Source organism: Dendrobates tinctorius, unplaced genomic scaffold (genome assembly GCF_039654945.1).
Source record: "Dendrobates tinctorius isolate UK_male_01 unplaced genomic scaffold, ASM3965494v1 ptg000293l, whole genome shotgun sequence".
NCBI classification, from domain to species: domain Eukaryota; kingdom Metazoa; phylum Chordata; class Amphibia; order Anura; family Dendrobatidae; genus Dendrobates; species Dendrobates tinctorius.
The window spans coordinates 12,730,304-12,749,959 of record NW_027361960.1 but is presented as its reverse complement, the minus strand read 5'-3'; the positions used below and the strand labels follow the sequence as shown (position 1 = coordinate 12,749,959).

Here is a 19,656-nt window from a genome sequence, read left to right as displayed (position 1 = left end):
TTAACCCCTTTAGCGAACCCCTTAAAAAATAAAAACAAAGCAAAAAATAATGCTTTAATATCATACCGCCGAACAAAAAGTGCAATAACGCGCGATCAAAAAGACGGATCTAAATAACCATGGTACCACTGAAATCGTCATCTTGTCCCGCAAAAAACGAGCTGCCGTACAGTGTCATCAGCGAAAAAATAAAAAAGTTATAGCTCGCAGAATAAAGCGATGCAAAAATAATTATTTTTTATATAAAATTGTTTTCATTGCATAAAAGCCCCAAAACATAAAAAAATGACATAAATGAGGTATCGCTGTAATTGTACTGACCCGAAGAATAAAACCGCCTTATCAATTTTACCGCATGCGGAATGGTGTAAAGGCACCCCCCCAAAAGAAATTCATGAAATGCTGGTTTTTGTTCATTCTCCGTCCCAAAAATCAGAAGTCAAAAATCAAAAATCAAAAAAGTCACGTGCCCGAAAATGGTACCAATAAAAATGTCAACTCGTCCCTCAAAAAATAAGACCTCACATGACCGGGTGGGTCAAAATATGGAAAAATTATAGCTCTCAAAATGTGGTGATGCAAAAACTATTTTTACAATAAAAAGTGTCTTTTAGCGTATGACAGCTGCCAAACATAAAAACCCGCCACAAATAGTAAATCAAACCCCCCCGTTATCACCCCCTTAGTTAGGGAAAAATAATAAAATAAAAAAAATGTATTTATTTCCATTTTCCCATTAGGGTTAGGGCAAGGGTTAAGACTAGGGCTATGGCTAGGGTTAGGGCTGAGATTAGGACTAGGGGTGTGTTCGGGTTAGGGTTGGAGCTAGAATTGGGGGGTTTCCACTGTTTGGGCACATCAGGGGCTCTCCAAACGCAACATGGCGTCTAATCTCAATTACAGACAATTCTGCGTTGAAAAAGTCAAATGGTGTTCCTTCCCTTCCAAGCTCTGCCATGCGCCCAAACATATGGGGTATCAACCTTCTCAGGACAAATTGCAAAACAACTTTTGGGGTCCAATTTCTCCTGTTACCCTTAGGAAAATAAAAAAATTGGGGGGCAAAAATATCACTTTTGTGGAAAAAAAATATGATTTTTTTATTTTCACGCCCGGGTGTTATAAACTTCTGTGAAGCACTTGGGGGTTCAAAGTGCTCACCACACATCTAGATAAGTTCCGTGGTGGGTCTAGTTTCCAAAATGGGGTCACTTGTGGGGAGTTTCAACAGTTTAGGCACATCAGAGGCTCTCCAAACGCGACATGACACCCGCAGACCAATCCATCAAAGTCTGCATTCCAAAATGTCACTACTTCCATTCCGAGCCCCGACGTGTCCCCATACAGTAGTTTTCTCCCACATATGGGGTATCAGCGTACTCAGGACAAATTGAAAAACAACTTTTGGGGTCCAATTTCTCCTGTTACCCTTGGGAAAATAAAAAAATTGGGGACTAAAAGATCATGTTTGTGGAAAAAATATGATTTTTTTATTTTCACGCCCGGGCGTTATAAACTTCTGTAAAGCCCCTGGGGGTTCAAAGTGCTCACCACACATCTAGATAAGTTCTTTGGGGGGGTCTAATTTCCAAAATGGTGTCATTTGTGAGGGTTCTCCACTGTTTAGGCACATCAGGAGCTTTCCAAACGCGGCATGGCGTCCAATCCCAATTCCAGCCAAAAAAGTCAAATGGCGCTGCTTCCCTTCCGAGCTCTGCCATGCGCCCAAATAGTGGTTTACCACCACATATGGGGTATCAGCGTACTCAGGACAAATTACACAATAACTTTTGGGGTCCTGTTACCCTTGGAAAAATAAAAATTGAGGGTGAAAAGATCATTTATGTGGGAAAAATAGGATTTTTTAGTCGTATGGCTGTACGTTATAAACTTCTGTGACACCCTTGGGGGTTCAAAGTTATCACCACACATCTAGATAAGTTCCTTGGGGGGTCTAGTTTCCAAAATGGTGTCATTTTGGGGGGTTTCCACTGTTTTGACACATCAGGGGCTTTCCAAACGCGACGTGTCCGATCTCAATTCCAGCCAAAAAAGTCAAATGGCGCTGCTTCCCTTCCGAGCTCTGCCATGCGCCCAAATAGTCGTTTACACCCACATATAGGGTATCAGCGTACTCAGGACAAATTACATAATAACTTTTAGGGTCCTGTTACCCTTGGGAAAATAATAATTGGGGGTGAAAAGATCATTTTTGTGGAAAAAATATGATTTTTTAATTGTACGGCTGTACATTATAAACTTCTGTGAAGCCCTTGTGGGTTCAAAGTTCTCACCACCTATCTAGATAAGTTCCTTGGGGGGGTCTAGTTTCCAAAAAGGGGTCACTTGTGGGGGTTTCCACTGTTTAGGCACATCAGGGGCTCTCCAAACGTGACATGGCGTCCGATCTGAATTCCAGCCAATTTTACATTGAAAAAGTCAAATGGCGCTCCTTCCCTTCTGAGCTCTGCCATGCGCCGAAACAGTGGTACCCTGCGCCGAAACAGTGGTTCCCCCCCACATATCAGGTATCAGCGTACTCAGGACAAATTGCACAATAACTTTTGCAGTCCAATTTCTCCTGTTACCCTTGCTAAATTAAAAACAATTGGACCTGAATTAATTTTTTTGTGAAAAAAAGTTAAATGTTCATTTTTTTTAAACATTCAAAAAATTCCTGTGAAGCACCTGAAGGGTTAATAAACTTCTTGAATGTAGTTTTGAGCACCTTGAGGGGTTTTAGAATGGTGTCACTTTTGGGTATTTTCTATCATATAGACCCAAAGTGACTTCAAATGTGATGTGGTTCGTAAAAATAAAATGGTGTTGCAAAAATAAGAAATCACTGGTCAAATTTTAACCCTTATAACTTCCTAACAAAAAAGAAATTTGGTTCCAAAATTGTGCTGATGTAAAGTAAACATATGTGAAATGTTATTTATTAAGTTTTTTGTGTGCCATATCTCTGTGATTTAAGGGCATAAAAATTCAAAGTTGGAAAATTGCGAAATTTTCAAAATTTTCGCCAAATTTCCGTTTTTTTCCAAATAAACGCAAGTTATATGAATGAAATGTTACCACTAAGGCTACTTTCACACATCAGGCTTTCGGCGTCAGGCGCGATCCGGCGTCGTGCCGGAGCGCCTGATCCGGCAAATATTTCGTAAAACCGGATGTGACGGATCCGTTTTTCTGCCGGATCCGTCTTGTTCTTGACAGACAAAACCGGATCCGTCTCATCCGGTTCATCCGGTTTTTGTTCCGTTTTTTGACGGATTACGCCGGATCCGGTTTTTAAAATTGACCCTTGTGGCCTTCCGAACGGGATTGGCTACTGAAAAACTATATATAGCGTGTTCCTACAGCCCTTCTTTGACAGGTTGTAGAGGAGAAAGTGCAGGTTGGAGAGAAGAGCAAGTTACTGGCGAAGATGGATGTTGTGATTGGAAATATTTTGAAGAATTTGGCGGATTTTACAGCGGAGGCGAATCTTTTGAGGGTGATTGTTCTGGAGAAGGAGAGAGCGAGACAGCAGCGCATCAGGCATCGTAGACGACGTTTGTGGATCCACCCCATCACAGCCAAGAGAATGACGCGTGGGGTCTATTCTACACTCTGCATGGACCTTAGACGAAACCCGGATAAATTTTTTGGATATGTTCGGATGAAAATGGAGGATTTTGATTACTTGGTGGAGCGCATTGCACACCTCATAAGAAAAGCGGACACCTATTGCCGCTTCTCTGTTTCACCCGCAGAGCGTCTGAAGGTGATTTTAAGGTAAGCCACATTTATTGGATGTGCTCGCATCAGAGCTCACTTTCACTGCAATCTTGTTGGTGGTAGTTTGTATCTCCAAGTGTTATAGCTGAGTTTTGGTATGTAATGCTGTGATTTAAAACTAATTGATTGTTTTTTAATTCCCCACAGATTCCTTGCAACTGGAGAATCCCTTTCGTCACTGCATTTCCAGTACAGACTCGGGATTTCCACCATATCAGGAATAGTGAAGTACACATGCCGTGCACTGTGGGACTCCTTAGCTGAAGAGTTTTTACCAGAGCCCACAACAGAGAGGTGGATTGAAATTTCAGAAAATTTTCTACAGATATGTCAGTTTCCGAACTGCTTGGGCGCTGTGGACGGGAAACATATCCGCATTGTAAAGCCAGCCGGATCGGGATCGGAATATTTCAATTACAAGAAATTTTTTTCAATTGTCCTCATGGCCATCGCTGACGCGGAATACAAATTTATTGCTGTTGATATTGGGGCCTATGGCCGCTCCAATGACTCTCAAGTTTTCAAACTGTCTGCCATGGGGCGTAAACTGTATGGAAACACCTTCCAGTTCCCACCACCTAGACCGCTGCCGCAAACATCTGGTCCACCTATGCCATTTTGTCTGTAGGGGATGAAGCCTTCCAGCTGTCAGAACACCTTTTGAAACCGTACTCTAGCAGAGGATTGACAAGAACAAAACGCATTTTTAATTACCGCCTCACAAGAGCAAGAAGAATGGTTGAATGTACCTTTGGTATTCTGACAGCCAAATGGCGGGTCCTATTGACTGCGATCAACCTCAAGACAGAAACTGTGGACGAGGTGATCAAAGCGTGCGTGGTACTCCACAATTTTGTTAGCTGCAAGGAACCCATTTCCATTGAGGACACCTCTGAAGAAACCACCTTGCAAGATTACCATGACATTACCACTAGAAGTTCTGTGACGGTTTCAGTAATGAGGGACAATTTTGCACTATACTTTATGTCACCTCAAGGCAGAGTACACTGGCAGGATGACAGAGTGTGAAAGATTTGTGCCCTTAACCAAACTTGTGTACCTTCTGTACCAACAGTATATACCTTTGCCAAACAAAGTTGGCTATCTTGTCATGGTCTTACTATTTTTAGCTTTAGGCCACAGGTGTGTACCTGGTTGTGTTTTATGCAAAGTATTTCACCTTGTAACAAAAGTTGTGTACATTGTTAGGAAATCACCAACAATAAACACAACTTTTTAGGTGAAATACTTTGCTTCAAACACAACCAGGAACACAACTGTGGCAAAAAGGTAAAATTTACCCACAGTTATATACCTGGTTTTGAATACCTTTTTACCTTTGAAATACCCTGTATTTAACCTTTTTTTTAAACATAGTTCGCCGCAGAAAGAAATGACAGACAACCATTGTAAAACGATAATTTAACTTGTATTTAAAATTTTTTTTTTTTTTGTAAAATGTTTTTAAAGTTTAAAAAACTTTTTTAATAAATGTTTGAAACCAACCAAATGGGCATTTTTATTACAACAAAAAACATTATAACTCGGTGTAGTGTGGGGTGGAAATACTGCTGGAGGGGCTGCGGGACACTTCGACACTGGGAGTGTGGAGAGAGGACTGGGATCGTGGTGGGGAAGGAACAGTTAGAGGTGAAGGTGTGGAAAAAGCTAGAGAATGGGTGGACATGTGGGAGGCAGAAGAGGTGGTGGGCGGTGGAGTGGAGGGTTGGGCAGGGACTGTAGGAGCAGATGATGTTGATGGCAAGTTGTATGGGGAAGGAGTTTGGTACGGGGAAGGAGTTTGGTACGGGGCAGGTTGCTGGAAGTGGGGAGATGTCTGGTACTGGGGAGGTTGCTGGTACTGGGGAGGTTGCTGGTACTGGGGAGGTGGCTGGTGCTGGGGAGGTGGATGGTATGTAATAGGAGGGGGAGGATGGAAAGTGGCTGGAGGGGGTGCAGGTGGAGGAACTACTGTGGGTGGGAGGAGGAGGTTGGGAGGTAACGTGCTGGAGAGCACCGTGGCATAAATGCATTACATGCATCTGCTGGGTAGGAGAGAGCGTTTCCATGCGCTCCACAACAGACCTGAAAAAGTTGTGGTTTGGCCAAGATCTTGCTTCTGAAAGCATGGTTTGCAGAAGTGCCTTCACCTCCAGAATGCTGGAGTTGATCTGCTGAAAACCTGCGGAGATTTGCTCTGACAAGACTTTTAGACAGTTCTGGAAAGATGCATTCAGATGCAAGAACTCTGGCGCATAAGTCTTTTCCTGACCCCTCTGCCGCTGCCGCCCAGTACCCGCAGGTGTACTAGAGGTGGCAGGGGCAGAAGGGGGGGGTAAAGGGAAATCGATCTCCTCACCAGCAGCTTCATGTAATGTAGGCGGCCACGATGCTCCTGTGCTGGTGGATGGGACAGATGGGTCGAATGTGTGGGAAGGCTGGGAAGGTGCAGATGTACCGGGGCGGTCGAAGTGTCCCTCGGTGCCGGTCTCCTCAGGGATCGCCTCAGAAGGGTCCAATCGTGCAGGCTCCCGAGTGCTGCTCACCGTGCTGTGGAATAAAGAGAAAAAAAAAACAATTAAAATAGTGACATGGTATGGCCTTGGCTGAAAAAAAAAAGTTACATCTAAACATTTTTTTTCACATGTGGTGTGTAATATTTACCTTCTGGTGACCATTGTTTCCCGGAGGAACGACAGGGCTTGTGCGTACTTGTACTTGCTCCTGCGTCCTCCAGATCCACTCGGGGCCTGCATCTCTTTATTGAACTCCTTCTTGAAACGATCCCTCACAGACCGCCACCGCTTCACAATTCTGTCCCCTGAAACGAGAAAGGAGTGGTTAGTATACAACATCAGTGTTTCCCAAACTCCAGTCCTCATAGTCCCCAGGGGTCATGTTTTCAGGATTTCCATAGTAAATGGAAATCCTGTACACATGATCCGTGGGGACCACGAGGACTGGAGTTCGGGAAACACTGGTTTACATCAAGCAACCGGTACTGTATATACTTACGCTCTTTAATCTGGGCCCGAGCATCGAGGTCCTCCCAGCGGTCCACAAGGAGCGAACAGATTTCCTCCCAGAGTCGTCGGGTAACGATCAGGTCAGCATGGCGGCGGTCAGCCATATTCCATAGCGGCTCCCTTTCTCTGACGAGATCGATGAGGTGGTCCACATCAATCCCTCCATCCTCACCGTCAGAGTCGGGAGCACGCTGTGAAGGCTGTTAAAGAAAAAGACAAAAATAACATAATTAGCCTCCACAAAAGAAATGAAATAAAAAGTGCAAAAAAACAAAGCAAAAATATTTATACTTACACGCTGGTGACCGCCGCGTTGCTGTCGCCGACGACCCTGGGAGGCACTGCGAGGACCTCTTGGCCGAGCACCAGATTGGGAAGACTAGAGAAGAAAACAAAAAATTTTATGTCTTTGGATGTAGGCATTTGTTTGCTGTGTGTGGTCTGCAGAACATTATTTTCTATGTGTTGTGTGTAGTGTGATGTAGTGTTTCTGCGTTTGATGCAAAAAACTTACCAATTGTGAGCCCACTCCAGGTGTCTGTCCACCCCTTCCTTTTTCTTCTGGGAGCTCCTCTTCATCTTGTGATTCCTGTTTTGAAATAAAAGGCAATGAATAGACATATATTACAGAGATGATGGATTTTGGAAATAAAAACTTACCGTCAAACGTTGACGATGCGAGGGAGGGCTCCCAGAAGAAGATGTGCTGTCTTCCTGCTGGCCAGACTCCATGCCTGTGGGTGGTGTTACTGCTGCTGCCAGTGCTTCCAGTGCTGCCACTGTTGCTGCTGCTGCATCTCTTGGGCGGCTGTTGAATAAAGAGAAACAAAGGGGCAATGAATATCTTGATATTCCATGGCCCTAGTTTGGAGGAATGAGGGATTTGATAATTACCGTCTCTCATCTGCTGCTGGACTCCCCTCCCGTTGTTCAGCATGCTGCTCCATTTGGGGTGGTGGTGGTGCTGATGGTGCTGCTGCAGTGGTCTCCTGCCTTCTCCTGCGCCTGGTTGCTGTCTTGGGTGGCATGTTGGGTGTGGCTGAGGGTCCCACTGTCATGCTTTTATATATGTGTCTTGTGGGCAGAGCTACTGAGCATGCTCAGCCCAAAAAAACCGGATCCGGCGCATTGCGGCGCTCATAGGCTTTCATTGTTTGAAAAAGCCGGACACGCCGGATCTGGCGTGTCCGGCTTTTTCGCCGGAGACAAAAAAACGTTACAGTAGCCGTTTTTTCCAGACGGCGGATCGCGACACATTGCCGGATCCGGCGAAAACCGGATGAAACGCATGGCCATCCGGCGCGATCCGGCGCAAATGCAAGTCAATGGGGGGGAAACCGGATCCGGCATTGCATTTTGCCGGATCCGGTTTTTGTCAAAAGCGCCGGATCGCGCCTGACGGCGAAAACCTGATGTGTGAAAGAGGCCTAATATGAAGTACAATATGTCACGAGAAAACAATGTTAGAATCACCGGGATCCATAGAAGCGTTTCAGAGTTATTACCTCATAAAGGGACAGTGGTCAGAATTGTAAAAATTGGCCCGGTCATGAACGTGCAAACCACCCTTGGGGGTAAAGGGATTAAGGATCCTAAAGGGAACCTGTCACAAGAAAAAACGCTATTAACTTGCGGTTATGGGGTTAATCAGACGTTTAATATCATTACTAATCTGCCCGGCGCCCGCACTAATGTAGTTGAACGCTGTTGAGAGAAAATTAACATTATTCCAGTCATATAGTCATATAGGTGGCCCTGGTTAAGTCACCGTTCTAAGAATACAGAGCTGCGGGAGTAACTGCACCCCTGACCTTGACTGACATCCGGCAGTTACTGCTGCTGCGCTGTATAATCAAGGCGGTGACTGAACCCTCACCTTCATCACCTATTACTGGAAAATCAGCGCTGCTGGGGGAAATAAAGTTAATTTTCTCCCAACAGCTTTTGGCTAAATGTGGGCGCCTGGCAGGTTAGTAATTCTACTAACTTGCATATTAACAACATACAGTTAGGTCCATATATATTTGGACAGAGACAACATTTTTCTAATTTTGGTTCTAGACATTACCACAATGAATTTTAAACAAAACAGTTCAGATGCAGTTGAAGTTCAGACTTTCAGCTTTCATTTGAGGGTATCCACATTAAAATTGGATGAAGGGTTTAGGAGTTTCAGCTCCTTAACCTGTGCCACCCTGTTTTTAAAGGGACCAAATGTAATTGGACAGATTAAATAATTGTAAATAAAATGTTCATTTCTAGTTCTTGGTTGAAAACCCTTTGTTGGCAATGACTGCCTGAAGTCTTGAACTCATGGACATCACCAGACGTTGTGTTTCCTCCTTTTTGATGCTCTGCCAGGCCTTCACTGCGGTGGTTTTCAGTTGCTGTTTGTTTGTGGGCCTTTCTGTCTGAAGTTTAGTCTTTAACAAGTGAAATGCATGCTCAATTGGGTTGAGATCAGGTGACGGACTTGGCCATTCAAGAATATTCCCCTTTTTGCTTTAATAAACTTCTGGGTTGCTTTGGCTTTATGGTTTGGGTCATTGCCCATCTGTAGTATGAAACGATGACCAATCAGTTTGGCTGCATTTGGCTGGATCTGAGCACACAGTATGGCTCTGAATACCTCAGAATTCATTCGGCTGCTTCTGTCCTGTGTCACATCATCAATAAACACTAGTAACCCAGTGCCACTAGCAGCCATGCATGCCCAAGCCATCACACTGCCTCCGCCGTGTCTTACAGATGATGTGGTATGCTTTGGATCATGAGCTGTACCACGCCTTCGCCATACTTCTCTTTCCATCATTATGGTAGAGGTTGATCTTGGTTTCATCTGTCCAAAGAATGTTCTTCCTGAACTGTGTTGGCTTTTTTAGATGCTTTTTAGCAAAGTCCAGTCTAGCCTTTTGATTCTTGATGCTTATGAGTGGCATGCACTGTGCAGTGAACCCTCTGTATTTACTTTCATGCAGTCTTCTCTTTATGGTAGATTTGGATATTCATACACCTACCTCCTGGAGAGTGTTGTTCACTTGGTTGGCTGTTGTGAAGGGGTTTCTCTTCACCACAGAGACTATTCTGCGATCATCCACCACTGTTGTCTTCCGTGGGCGCTCAGGTCTTTTTGCATTGATGAGTTCACCAGTGCTTTCTTTCTTTCTCAGAATGTAGATTTTGCCACTCCTAATGTTGTAGCAATTTCTCGGATGGGTTTTTTCTGTTTTTGCAGCTTAAGGATGGCTTGTTTTACCTGCATGGAGAGCTTCTTTGACCGCATGTTTCCTTCAAAGGAAAACCTTCCAAATGCAAGCACCACACCTCAAATCAACTCCAGGCCTTTTATCTGCTTAACCCCTTCATGACCAAGCCTATTTTGACCTTAATGACCAGGCCATTTTTTGCAATTCTGACCAGTGTCCCTTTATGAGGTAATAACTCAGGAACGCTTCAACGGATCCTAGCGATTCTGAGATTGTTTTTTCGTGACATATTGGGCTTCATGTTAGTGGTAAATTTAGGTTGATAATTTTTGCGTTTATTTGTGAAAAAATCAGAAATTTGGCGAAAATTTCGCAATTTTCAAATTTTGAATTTTTATTCTGTTAAACCAGAGAGTTATGTGACACAAAATAGTTACTAAATAACATTTCTCACATGTCTACTTTACATCAGCACAATTTTGGAAACAAAATATTTTTTTGTTAGCAAGTTATAAGGGTTACAAGTTGACCCGCGATTTCTCATTTTTACAATAAAATTTACAAAACCATTTTTTTTTAGGGTCTGCCTCACATTTGAAGTCACTTTGAGAGGTCTATATGACAGAAAATACCCAAAAGTGACACCATTTTAAAAACTGTACCCCTCAAGCTACTCAAAACTACATTCAAGAAGATTATTAACCCTTCAGGTGTTTCACAGGAACTAAAGCAACGTGGAAAGAAAAAATGGACATTTTAATTTTTCCAACAAAAATTTTCTTTTAGCATCAATTTTTTCATTTTCACATGGGCAACAGGATAAAATGGATCCTAAAATTTGTTGGGCAATTTCTCCTGAGTACACTGATACCTCATATGTGTTCATGAACCACTGTTTGGGCGCACGGTAGGGCTCAGAAGGGAAGGAGCACCATTTGACTTTTTGAATGGAAAATATGCTGGAATATTTAGCGGTTGCCATGTCACATTTGGAGAGCCCCTGTGTGCATAAACATTGGAGCTCCTCCACAAGTGACCCCATTTTGGAAACTAGACCCCCCAAGGAACTTATCTAGATGCATAGTGATCACTTTGAACCCCAGGTACTTCACAAATTGATCTGTTAAAAAAAAAAGTACTTTTTTTTCACAAAAATTTTCTTTTAGCCTCAGTTTATTTCATTTTCACATGGGCAACAGGATAAAATGGATCCTAAAATTTGTTGAACAATTTCTCCTGAGTACAACGATACCTCATATGTGGTCATAAACAACTGTTTGGAGCGCACGGCAGGGTCCGGCAGGGAAGGAGCACCATTTGACTTTTTGAATGGAAAATTAGCTCCAATCGTTAGCGGACACCATGTCGCGTTTGGAGAGCCCCTGTGCACCTAAACATTGGAGCTCCCCCACAAGTGACCCCATTTTGGAAACTAGACCCCACTAAGGAACTTATCTCGATGTGTAGTGAGCACTTTGAACCCCGAAGTGCTTCACAAAAGTTTATAACACAGAGCAGTGAAAATAAAAAATATTTTTTTTTCCTCAAAAATGATTTTTAGCACACTATTTTTAATTTTCACAAGGCTAACAGGAGAAATTGGACCACAAAAGTTGTTGACCAGTTTGTCCTGAGTACGTTGGTACCCCATATGTGGGGGGGAACCACTGTTTGGGCACATGGCAGGGCTCAGAATGGAAGGAGCGCCATTGAATGAATGGAAATTGCAGCCGGCGGGTGCACTGCGCATGCGCCCGCCATTTTCCAATATGGCGGCGCCCATGGTCCGGGACCGCAGGACACCGGGAGCCATAACGGCACTCGGTGAGTACCGGGGGTGGGAGGAGGGGCGATTGGAAGGCGGGGGGGAGCGGAGGGAAGGCGGGGGGGGGGGAGATGATGACAGCGGCGGCACATCGCCGCTGTCATTCAGTGGCGGGGGGCAGATCGCCCCCATTAACAGGTGGGGGGGTCGGATCGCTGTCACCAGCCATGTCCGATGCTTCAGCAGCGTCGGACATGGCAGGATTGTAATATTTCATCAATTTTCATTGATGAAATATTACTATCGCTCTGATTGGCTGTTTCACTTTTAACAGCCAATCAGAGCGATCGTAGTCACGTGGGGGCGAAGCCACGCCCCCTATGCTGAAGAACAAAGCCCCTGTATCTGCGGGTCGGGTCACCTTTCAGTGACCTAGGTCACCCGACCCGCAGGGGGGGCTTTAAAGTCATGACGACACATAGACGTCACTGGTCAGATTGGCACCAGTTTTCATGACGCGTCATTGGTCGTGAAGGGGTTAATTGAGAATGACATAACGAAGGGATTGCCCACAGCTGTCCATGAAATAGCCTTGGAGTCAATTGTCCAATTACTTTTGGTCCCTTTAAAAACAGGGTGGCACATGTTAAGGAGCTGAAACTCCTAAACCCTTCATCCGATTTTAATGTGGATACCCTCAAATGAAAGCTGAAAGTCTGAACTTCAACTGCATCTGAATTGTTTTGTTTAAAATTCATTGTGGTAATGTCTAGAACCAAAATAAGAAAAAAGTTGTCTCTGTCCAAATATATATGGACCTAACTGTATCTAAGGTTAATAGCATTTTTTTCTGGTGACAGGTGAATTCCTCCACAATACCCTCCATGTGTACAGTATTATTACTGTACCCCGCTCCCTCAATCCCCCCAACAAGGTATAGTGACCCCGGTATGATTCTCCAACTGTAATGCCCACAAAGCCCTCCATACAGTGTAGTGGCCACAAAAAGTGCTTCATACAGTATAAGGGTATGTGCACACGGTGTGGATTCTGCTGCGGTTCCACAGCGTTTCTGCACCTGCGGGGCCGCAGCAGATTCTGCTGCGTTGTACAGTACCTTTATTTCCTATGGAAATAAAAAAAAGCTGTGCACATGCTGCAGTTTTTTCCGCACGGGTTTGCTGCGGTTTACAAACCGCAGCATGTCAATTGTTTGGTGCAGAAACGCTGCAGTTTTACACCTCATCCATTATGAGGTGTAAAACCGCAGATAAACCGCAGGACTTTTGTCCTGCGGATTTACCTGCAGTTTTCTCTACAAAATCCGCACACCCAAAAAACTACGTGTGCACATAGCCTAATAGCCCCACATAGTGCTCCATACAGCATAATTGCCCAACATAGTCTTCCATACAGAATACTGACACCACATAGTGCTCCATACAGTATAATGGCCCCACATAGTGCTCCATACAGTATAATGGGCCCCACATAGTGCTCCATACAGTATAATGGCCCCACATAGTGCTCCATACAGTATAATGGGCCCCATATAGTGCTCCATATAGTATAATCGGCGTGCTCCATACAGTATAATGGGCCCCACATAGTGCTCCCTACAATATAATGGGCCTATGGTGTCTTCAGATCCTCTGCAATTCTCAGTACAGTGGGCGTTTTGTAATGATGTCATCACACCCTCTGCTCTGAGATGTCAGATCCAGAGGGAATGATGGGAGAAGTATATGATGATCAGCATCGATGTTGCTGATAATGATGCAAGTGTGATGCCGGGCAGGGGATTTGCAGGCCAAATACACTTGAGGGACCCACCCGACATCGCTAGCCAAATGTACCGACCCTGTGGGCCAGAATTTGACATATGTACCCTAGTGACTCTGATACGGAACATTTTGGACAAAGGGTGAGGGCTCTTCGATTTCTGGGGGAGCAAAAGTATTAGTGATCTTAGTATCGAGTTATGAGTTGATAAAATATATTGAAAATAAAGTTAAACTTTTCTTGCATTCATTCTAAAACTGAAATAATGTTGTTTTTTTCTGAAAGCAAGGCAAATAAATGTTTTTTTTTGTCTTAACAGGTAGTATCACCAGACTGCCGTGATGATATAGCTGTTAAAAAAGATTTTATTCTAGTGCGGTCTTTTAAAGATGGCAAATTGTAAGTATGTTTTTATCGTAAGTTATCATATCCGTTATAGCTGATGGATCATGTGCAGATTCTAACAATTTTTTCATTTTAACAGCTTGTCTGTTGTAAAGTCTAATATCCATGACATTGGCGATATCTCAGTTAAAAATGACAGTACATTGAAGCCAGGTAAGAGGAGTTTGGACTTGATTACGTCAGTATATTTGTGGAACGGGGTCATGGGCCACCATCATACTTTCTCTGTCTCCTCAACAGCTGTTCTCCGATCCTGTCATACGAAAGAATAGGGGCACTGTAGCACTGACACTCGACTCACGCTCACAGCAGGGCAGGAGCCGAGGACCATTAACATCACATCCGATGCCATATACTTAGAATCATAGAATCGTAGAGTTGGAAGGGACCTCCTGGGCCATCTGGTCCAACCCCCTGCTCAAAGCAGGATTCGCTAAATCATCCCAGTCAGATGTCTGTCCAGCCTCTGTTTGAAGACTTCCATTGAAGGAGAACTCACCACTTCTCGTGGCAGCCTGTTCCACTCATTGATCACTCTAACTGTCAAAAAGTTTTTTCTAATATCTAATCTGTGTCTCTTCCCATTCAGTTTCATCCCATTGCTTCTAGTCTTTCCTTGTGCAAATGAGAATAAAGTTGATCCTTCTACAATGTGACAGCCCTTTAGATATTTGTAGACAGCTATTAAGTCTCCTCTCAGTCTTCTCTTTTGCAAACTAAACATTCCCAAATCCTGCAACCTTTCCTCATAAGACAGGGTTTGCAGACCGGTCACCATTCTGGTCGCTCTTTTCTGAACTTGCTCCAGTTTGTTGATGTCTTTTTTAAAATGTGGTGCCCAAAACTGGACACAATATTCCAGATGAGGTCTGACCAAAGAGGAGTAGAGGGAAATAATGACTTCACGTGATCTAGACTGTATGCTTCTGTTAATACATCCTAGAATTGCATTTGCCTTTTTTGCTGCTGCATCACACTGTTGACTCATATTCAGTCTGTGATCTATTAGTATACCCAAGTCTTTTTCACATGTGCTGTCACTTAGCCCTATTCCTCCCATTCTATATATGCTTTTTTCATTTTTATTGCCCAGATGTAGTACTTTGCATTTCTCCCTGTTAAAAACCATTCTGTTAGTTGCTGCCCACTTCTCCAGTTTATTTAAATCTTTTTGAATCCTCTCTCTCTCTTCTCTAGTATTAGCTATCCCTCCTAGCTTTGTGTCATCAGCAAATTTAATCAGTTTACCCTCAATTCCTTCATCTAAATCATTGATAAAGATGTTGAACAATACAGGGCCCAGGACAGAGCCCTGTGGTACCCCACTTGAGACATTCTTCCAACTGGATGTGCAGCCATTTACGACCACTCTTTGGGTCCGATCACTAAGCCAGTTATGAATCCACCTAACAGTTGCCTTGTCCATTCCATACTTAGTCATTTTTTCAATAAGGATTGTATGAGAGACTTTGTCAAATGCTTTGCTGAAGTCAAGATATACCTTGTGTGAATCCAGCCTAAGACTGCGTTTACACTGTGTTTGCAGTGTCTGGTTAGGCTAGTTTCACACTAACGTTTCCAGGAGCTGCGTTGGGGAGCGCACCGCCGCCGCTAAGCTCCGCCCACGGCTGCGCCTCCTCCTGTCAGCTCTGCCTATGGGCGCATGCGACCTGCGTACCCTATCTTTAGCATTGGGTACGCAGGCTGTGCGCAGGTATGCGTTTGCCGGCGCATGCATCCTTTTGACGGTGCGCCGACCTGCGCCAAACGCACCTTGTTGCATTTTGGTGCGCTCGGCGCAACGTCAAAAGGACGCATGCGCCAGCAAAAGCATACCTGTGCACGGTCTGCGTACCCAATGCTAAAGATAGGGTACGCAGGTCGCATGCGCCCATAGGCAGAGCTGACAGGAGGAGGCGCAGCCGTGGGCGGAGCTCCAGAAAACGCTAGTGTGAAACTAGCCTTAGGCTATGTGGCCACGTTAGCGTTTTTAAACGCTCAGAAAACTGGACTTCTTCCCAGAAACAGCGCTTTTTCCTTCCGATTTTTGCACAAAAAACGCGCATTTTTGATGCGTTTTTTTCCGCGCTGTTTCTGGGAACATTTGAAATAGCAAAAAAAAAGGGGACCTATGCGGAAAAGAATGAGAATGCTGCGTTTTTAGCCGCTAAGCGTTTTCTGAGCGGAAAAAAACGCGTGCATTGGCACAAAAATGCATTAAATTGAATGGGAAGCTTCTTTTAAGCATTTCTGAAGCGTTTGATCCGGCACAAACGCTTAAAAAACCGCAACGTGGGCACACAGCCTCAGAGTTTATGCTGGGAAAGCTCCCAGTGCACTTACTAAGTGTATCCATAGACTTCCATTAACATGACAGAGGCCATAATAACTATTTTGCCCCTGCCTATGTGATATGAAGGCGGGGAGAGTGAATCCAATGCTGATTGGGTCAGAGCTCGTGTGATGTAACAACCTCACGTGAGCCCTGGGAATGCGAGTGCCGACACTGCTGGTACAGCATCGGAGGTGAGTATAAGGCTAAGTGCACACGTACCGGAACTCTCGCGGAAATTACAGCGAGAATTCCGGAATTCCAGTCCGCGGGAAAATCGCATTTTAAATTCCCGCGATTTTCCCGCGGAAAAACTAGCATTTTGCAAGCGTAATTAGCTTGCAAAATGCTAGCGTTCTCCAAGCGATCTGTAGCATCGCTTGGAGAACTGATTGACAGGTTGGTCACACTCGTCAAACATAGTGTTTGACAAGTGTGACCAACTTTTTACTACTGAGGCCGCCTATGCAGCATCAATAGTAAAAGATAGAATGTAAAAAAAAAATAAAAAATAGTGTTATTCTTACCCTCCGACGTCCCATGCAGGCGTTCCCAGTAATCCTTTGCGAAAAAGCCCGCGATGACGTCAGTTCTCGCGGGATCGCGACGTCTCGCGGTAATTCGCGATGACGTCGCGTGAATGACCGCGAGACTTCGCGATCCCGCGAGAACGGACGCCATCGCGGGCATTTTCGCAAAGGACTACTGGGAACGCCTGCGCGGGACGTCGGAGGGTAAGAATAACACTATTTTTTATTTTTAAATTCTATTTTTTACAGGGATATGGTACCCAAAGCCCGGAGGACAGTCTCCTCTCCTCCGGACCGTGGGTACCATCCGCAAATGTTCTGCTTACTTTTCACATGGTGTGCACAGCCACTTGCGGGAAGTAAGCGGAACAATGCATTCCTATGGGTGCGGGATCGCCGCGATTCCGCAAATTAATGAGCATGCTGCGGTTTTTACCGCAAAGCGATTCCGCCGCGGTAAAAACCGCAGCATTAGCACAGCATTGCGGAATCCCATAGGAATGCATGGGATGCTTATTTTTCGCGTTTTCGCGGCAAAATCGCGCGGTTAAAACCGCCGCGGAAACGCGAAAAAAACGCCACGTGTGAACTCAGCCTAAGTGTTTTTATTTTTACTGGGGCAGACTTTCTTATTGAGAAGGGGTTGTGCTAGTAGAATCATATCTACATTTTAAAAAGTGTACTTTCTCTAAGGCCACGTTCACGCTTTCAGTTTTTGCTCAGTATTTTACATCACTATTTAAAAGCTAAAACCAAAAGTGGGTGATAATACAGAAGTGGTAGCATGTTTCCATTATACTTTTCCTCTGACTGTTCATCTCCTGGTTTTGGCTTGTAAGGCCGGGGTCACACTAACCGACGCAAAATACGGTCAGTATTTTACATGCGTAATACGGATGACAGACCCCTAAACAGTGCTCCGTATGTCATCCGTAATCAAGGTGTGGTCGCGTATTTTGCGCATGTAAGCATCCATATGGCATCCGTATGGCGAGATTTTCTCGCAGGCTTGCAAAATGGATATATAATGGAGCCCTATGACAGGGTTTCTAACAGAAATGAAAGAATAGATATAGACACATAGAATGCGTGTATATATATATATATATATATATGTATTCTATGTGTATATATATTCTTTCGTTTCTTTATTAAACCTGTCAGTGTGAGTTTACGGTATAGCGCACTGAATTGCCGGCTTTGCTAAAAGACACCTGGTGCGTATTTCTCGCAAGTCACATGTGTTGTCCGTGTGTAATCCGTATTTTTTGCGCACCCATAGACTTGCATTGGCGTACTACGGCCGTAGTACGCTGACAATCGCAGCATGCTGCGATTGGCACGGACCGTAGAATACGGATGAGAAATATACGGCTGGTGCGAGTGACCCCATAGAGAGTCATTTGTCCGTGTCTAATGCGTGCTTTTAGCGCCTCTCACTCGGCCGTATTCCTCGCCAGTGTGACCCCGGCATAAATACTGAGGTAACATACTGAACGGATACTGAATGTGTAATTGAATTCGGACCAATGTTAATCTATGATTGTGTGCTCATCTGCGTGTTTTTTCCAGCTCGGATCGGATTAGGATCAGGCTGGAAAAAAATCACAGCATGCTGCGACTGTAATCAGAAAACGGATCACTGCCCGCAATAGACGTCAATGGGTGTGAGAAAAATTCGCACAGCACTCGCACGAAAAGCCGGCAATTCATATTCGGATATTGTAAAAACACACTGACAGGTTAACATAGACAAGATAGATTACATATATACATATAGAATAGGTGTATTATATATATATATATATATATATATATGTGTGTGTATATCGGATATATGTATATCAGTGACACACACATATATACAGTATATATATATATATATATATATATATATATATATATATATATATATACACTACCGTTCAAAATTTTGGGGTCACCCAGACAATTTTGTGTTTTCCATGAAAGCTCATACTTTTATTAATCAAATGAGTTGCCAAATGAATTTAAAATCTTGTCGAGACATTGACAAGGTTCGAAAAAAAGATTTTTATTTGAAATAATAATTTTCTCCCTCAAACTTTGCATTCATCAAAGAATGCTCCCTTTGCAGCAATTACAGCATTGCAGACCTTTGGCATTCTAGCAGTTAATTTGCTGAGTTAATCTGGAGAAATTTCACCCCATGCTTCCAGAAGCCCCTCCCACAAGTTGGTTTGGCTTGATGGGCACTTTTTGCGTACCATATGGTCAAGCTGCTCCCACAACAGCTCAATGGGGTTGAGATCTGGTGACTGCGCTGGCCACTCCATTACAGATAGAATACCAGCTGCCTGCTTCTTCCCTAAATAGTTCTTGCATAATTTGACGGTGTGCTTTGGGTCATTGTCCTGTTGTATGATGAAATTGGCTCCAATCAAGCGCTGTCCACAGGGTATACCATGGCATTGCTAAATGGAGTGATAGCCTTCCTTATTCAAAATCCCTTTTACCTTTTACAAATCTCTCAATTTACCAGCATCAAAGCAACCCCAGACTATAACATTACCTCCACCATGCTTGACAGATGGTGTCAGGTACTCTTCCAGCATCTTTTCAGTTGTTCTGCTTCTCACAAATGATCTTCTGTGTGATCCAAACACCTCAAACTTGGATTCGTCTGTCTATAACCCTTTTTTCCAATCTTCCTCTGTCCAGTGTCTGTGTTCTTTTGCCCATATTAATCTTTTCCTTTTATTAGCCAGTCTCAGATATGGCTCTTTCTTTGCCACTCTGCACTGAAGGCCAGCATCCCAGAGTCGACTATTCACTGTAGATGTTGACA

At 44.0% G+C, this 19,656-nt stretch overlaps 1 protein-coding gene across 2 annotated transcripts in view; it reads left to right on the top strand.

Annotated features, from left to right (window-relative positions):
- Positions 1 to 19,656, top strand: part of ARID4B (AT-rich interaction domain 4B) — a 449,596-nt gene that overhangs the window by 293,556 nt on the left and 136,384 nt on the right. For both annotated transcript variants that reach the window (XM_073560137.1, XM_073560136.1), the window contains 2 exons: positions 13,882 to 13,961; positions 14,047 to 14,120. In XM_073560137.1, coding sequence (XP_073416238.1) covers positions 13,882 to 13,961; positions 14,047 to 14,120 — 154 coding nt within the window. The remainder of the gene's footprint in view (positions 1 to 13,881; positions 13,962 to 14,046; positions 14,121 to 19,656) is intronic.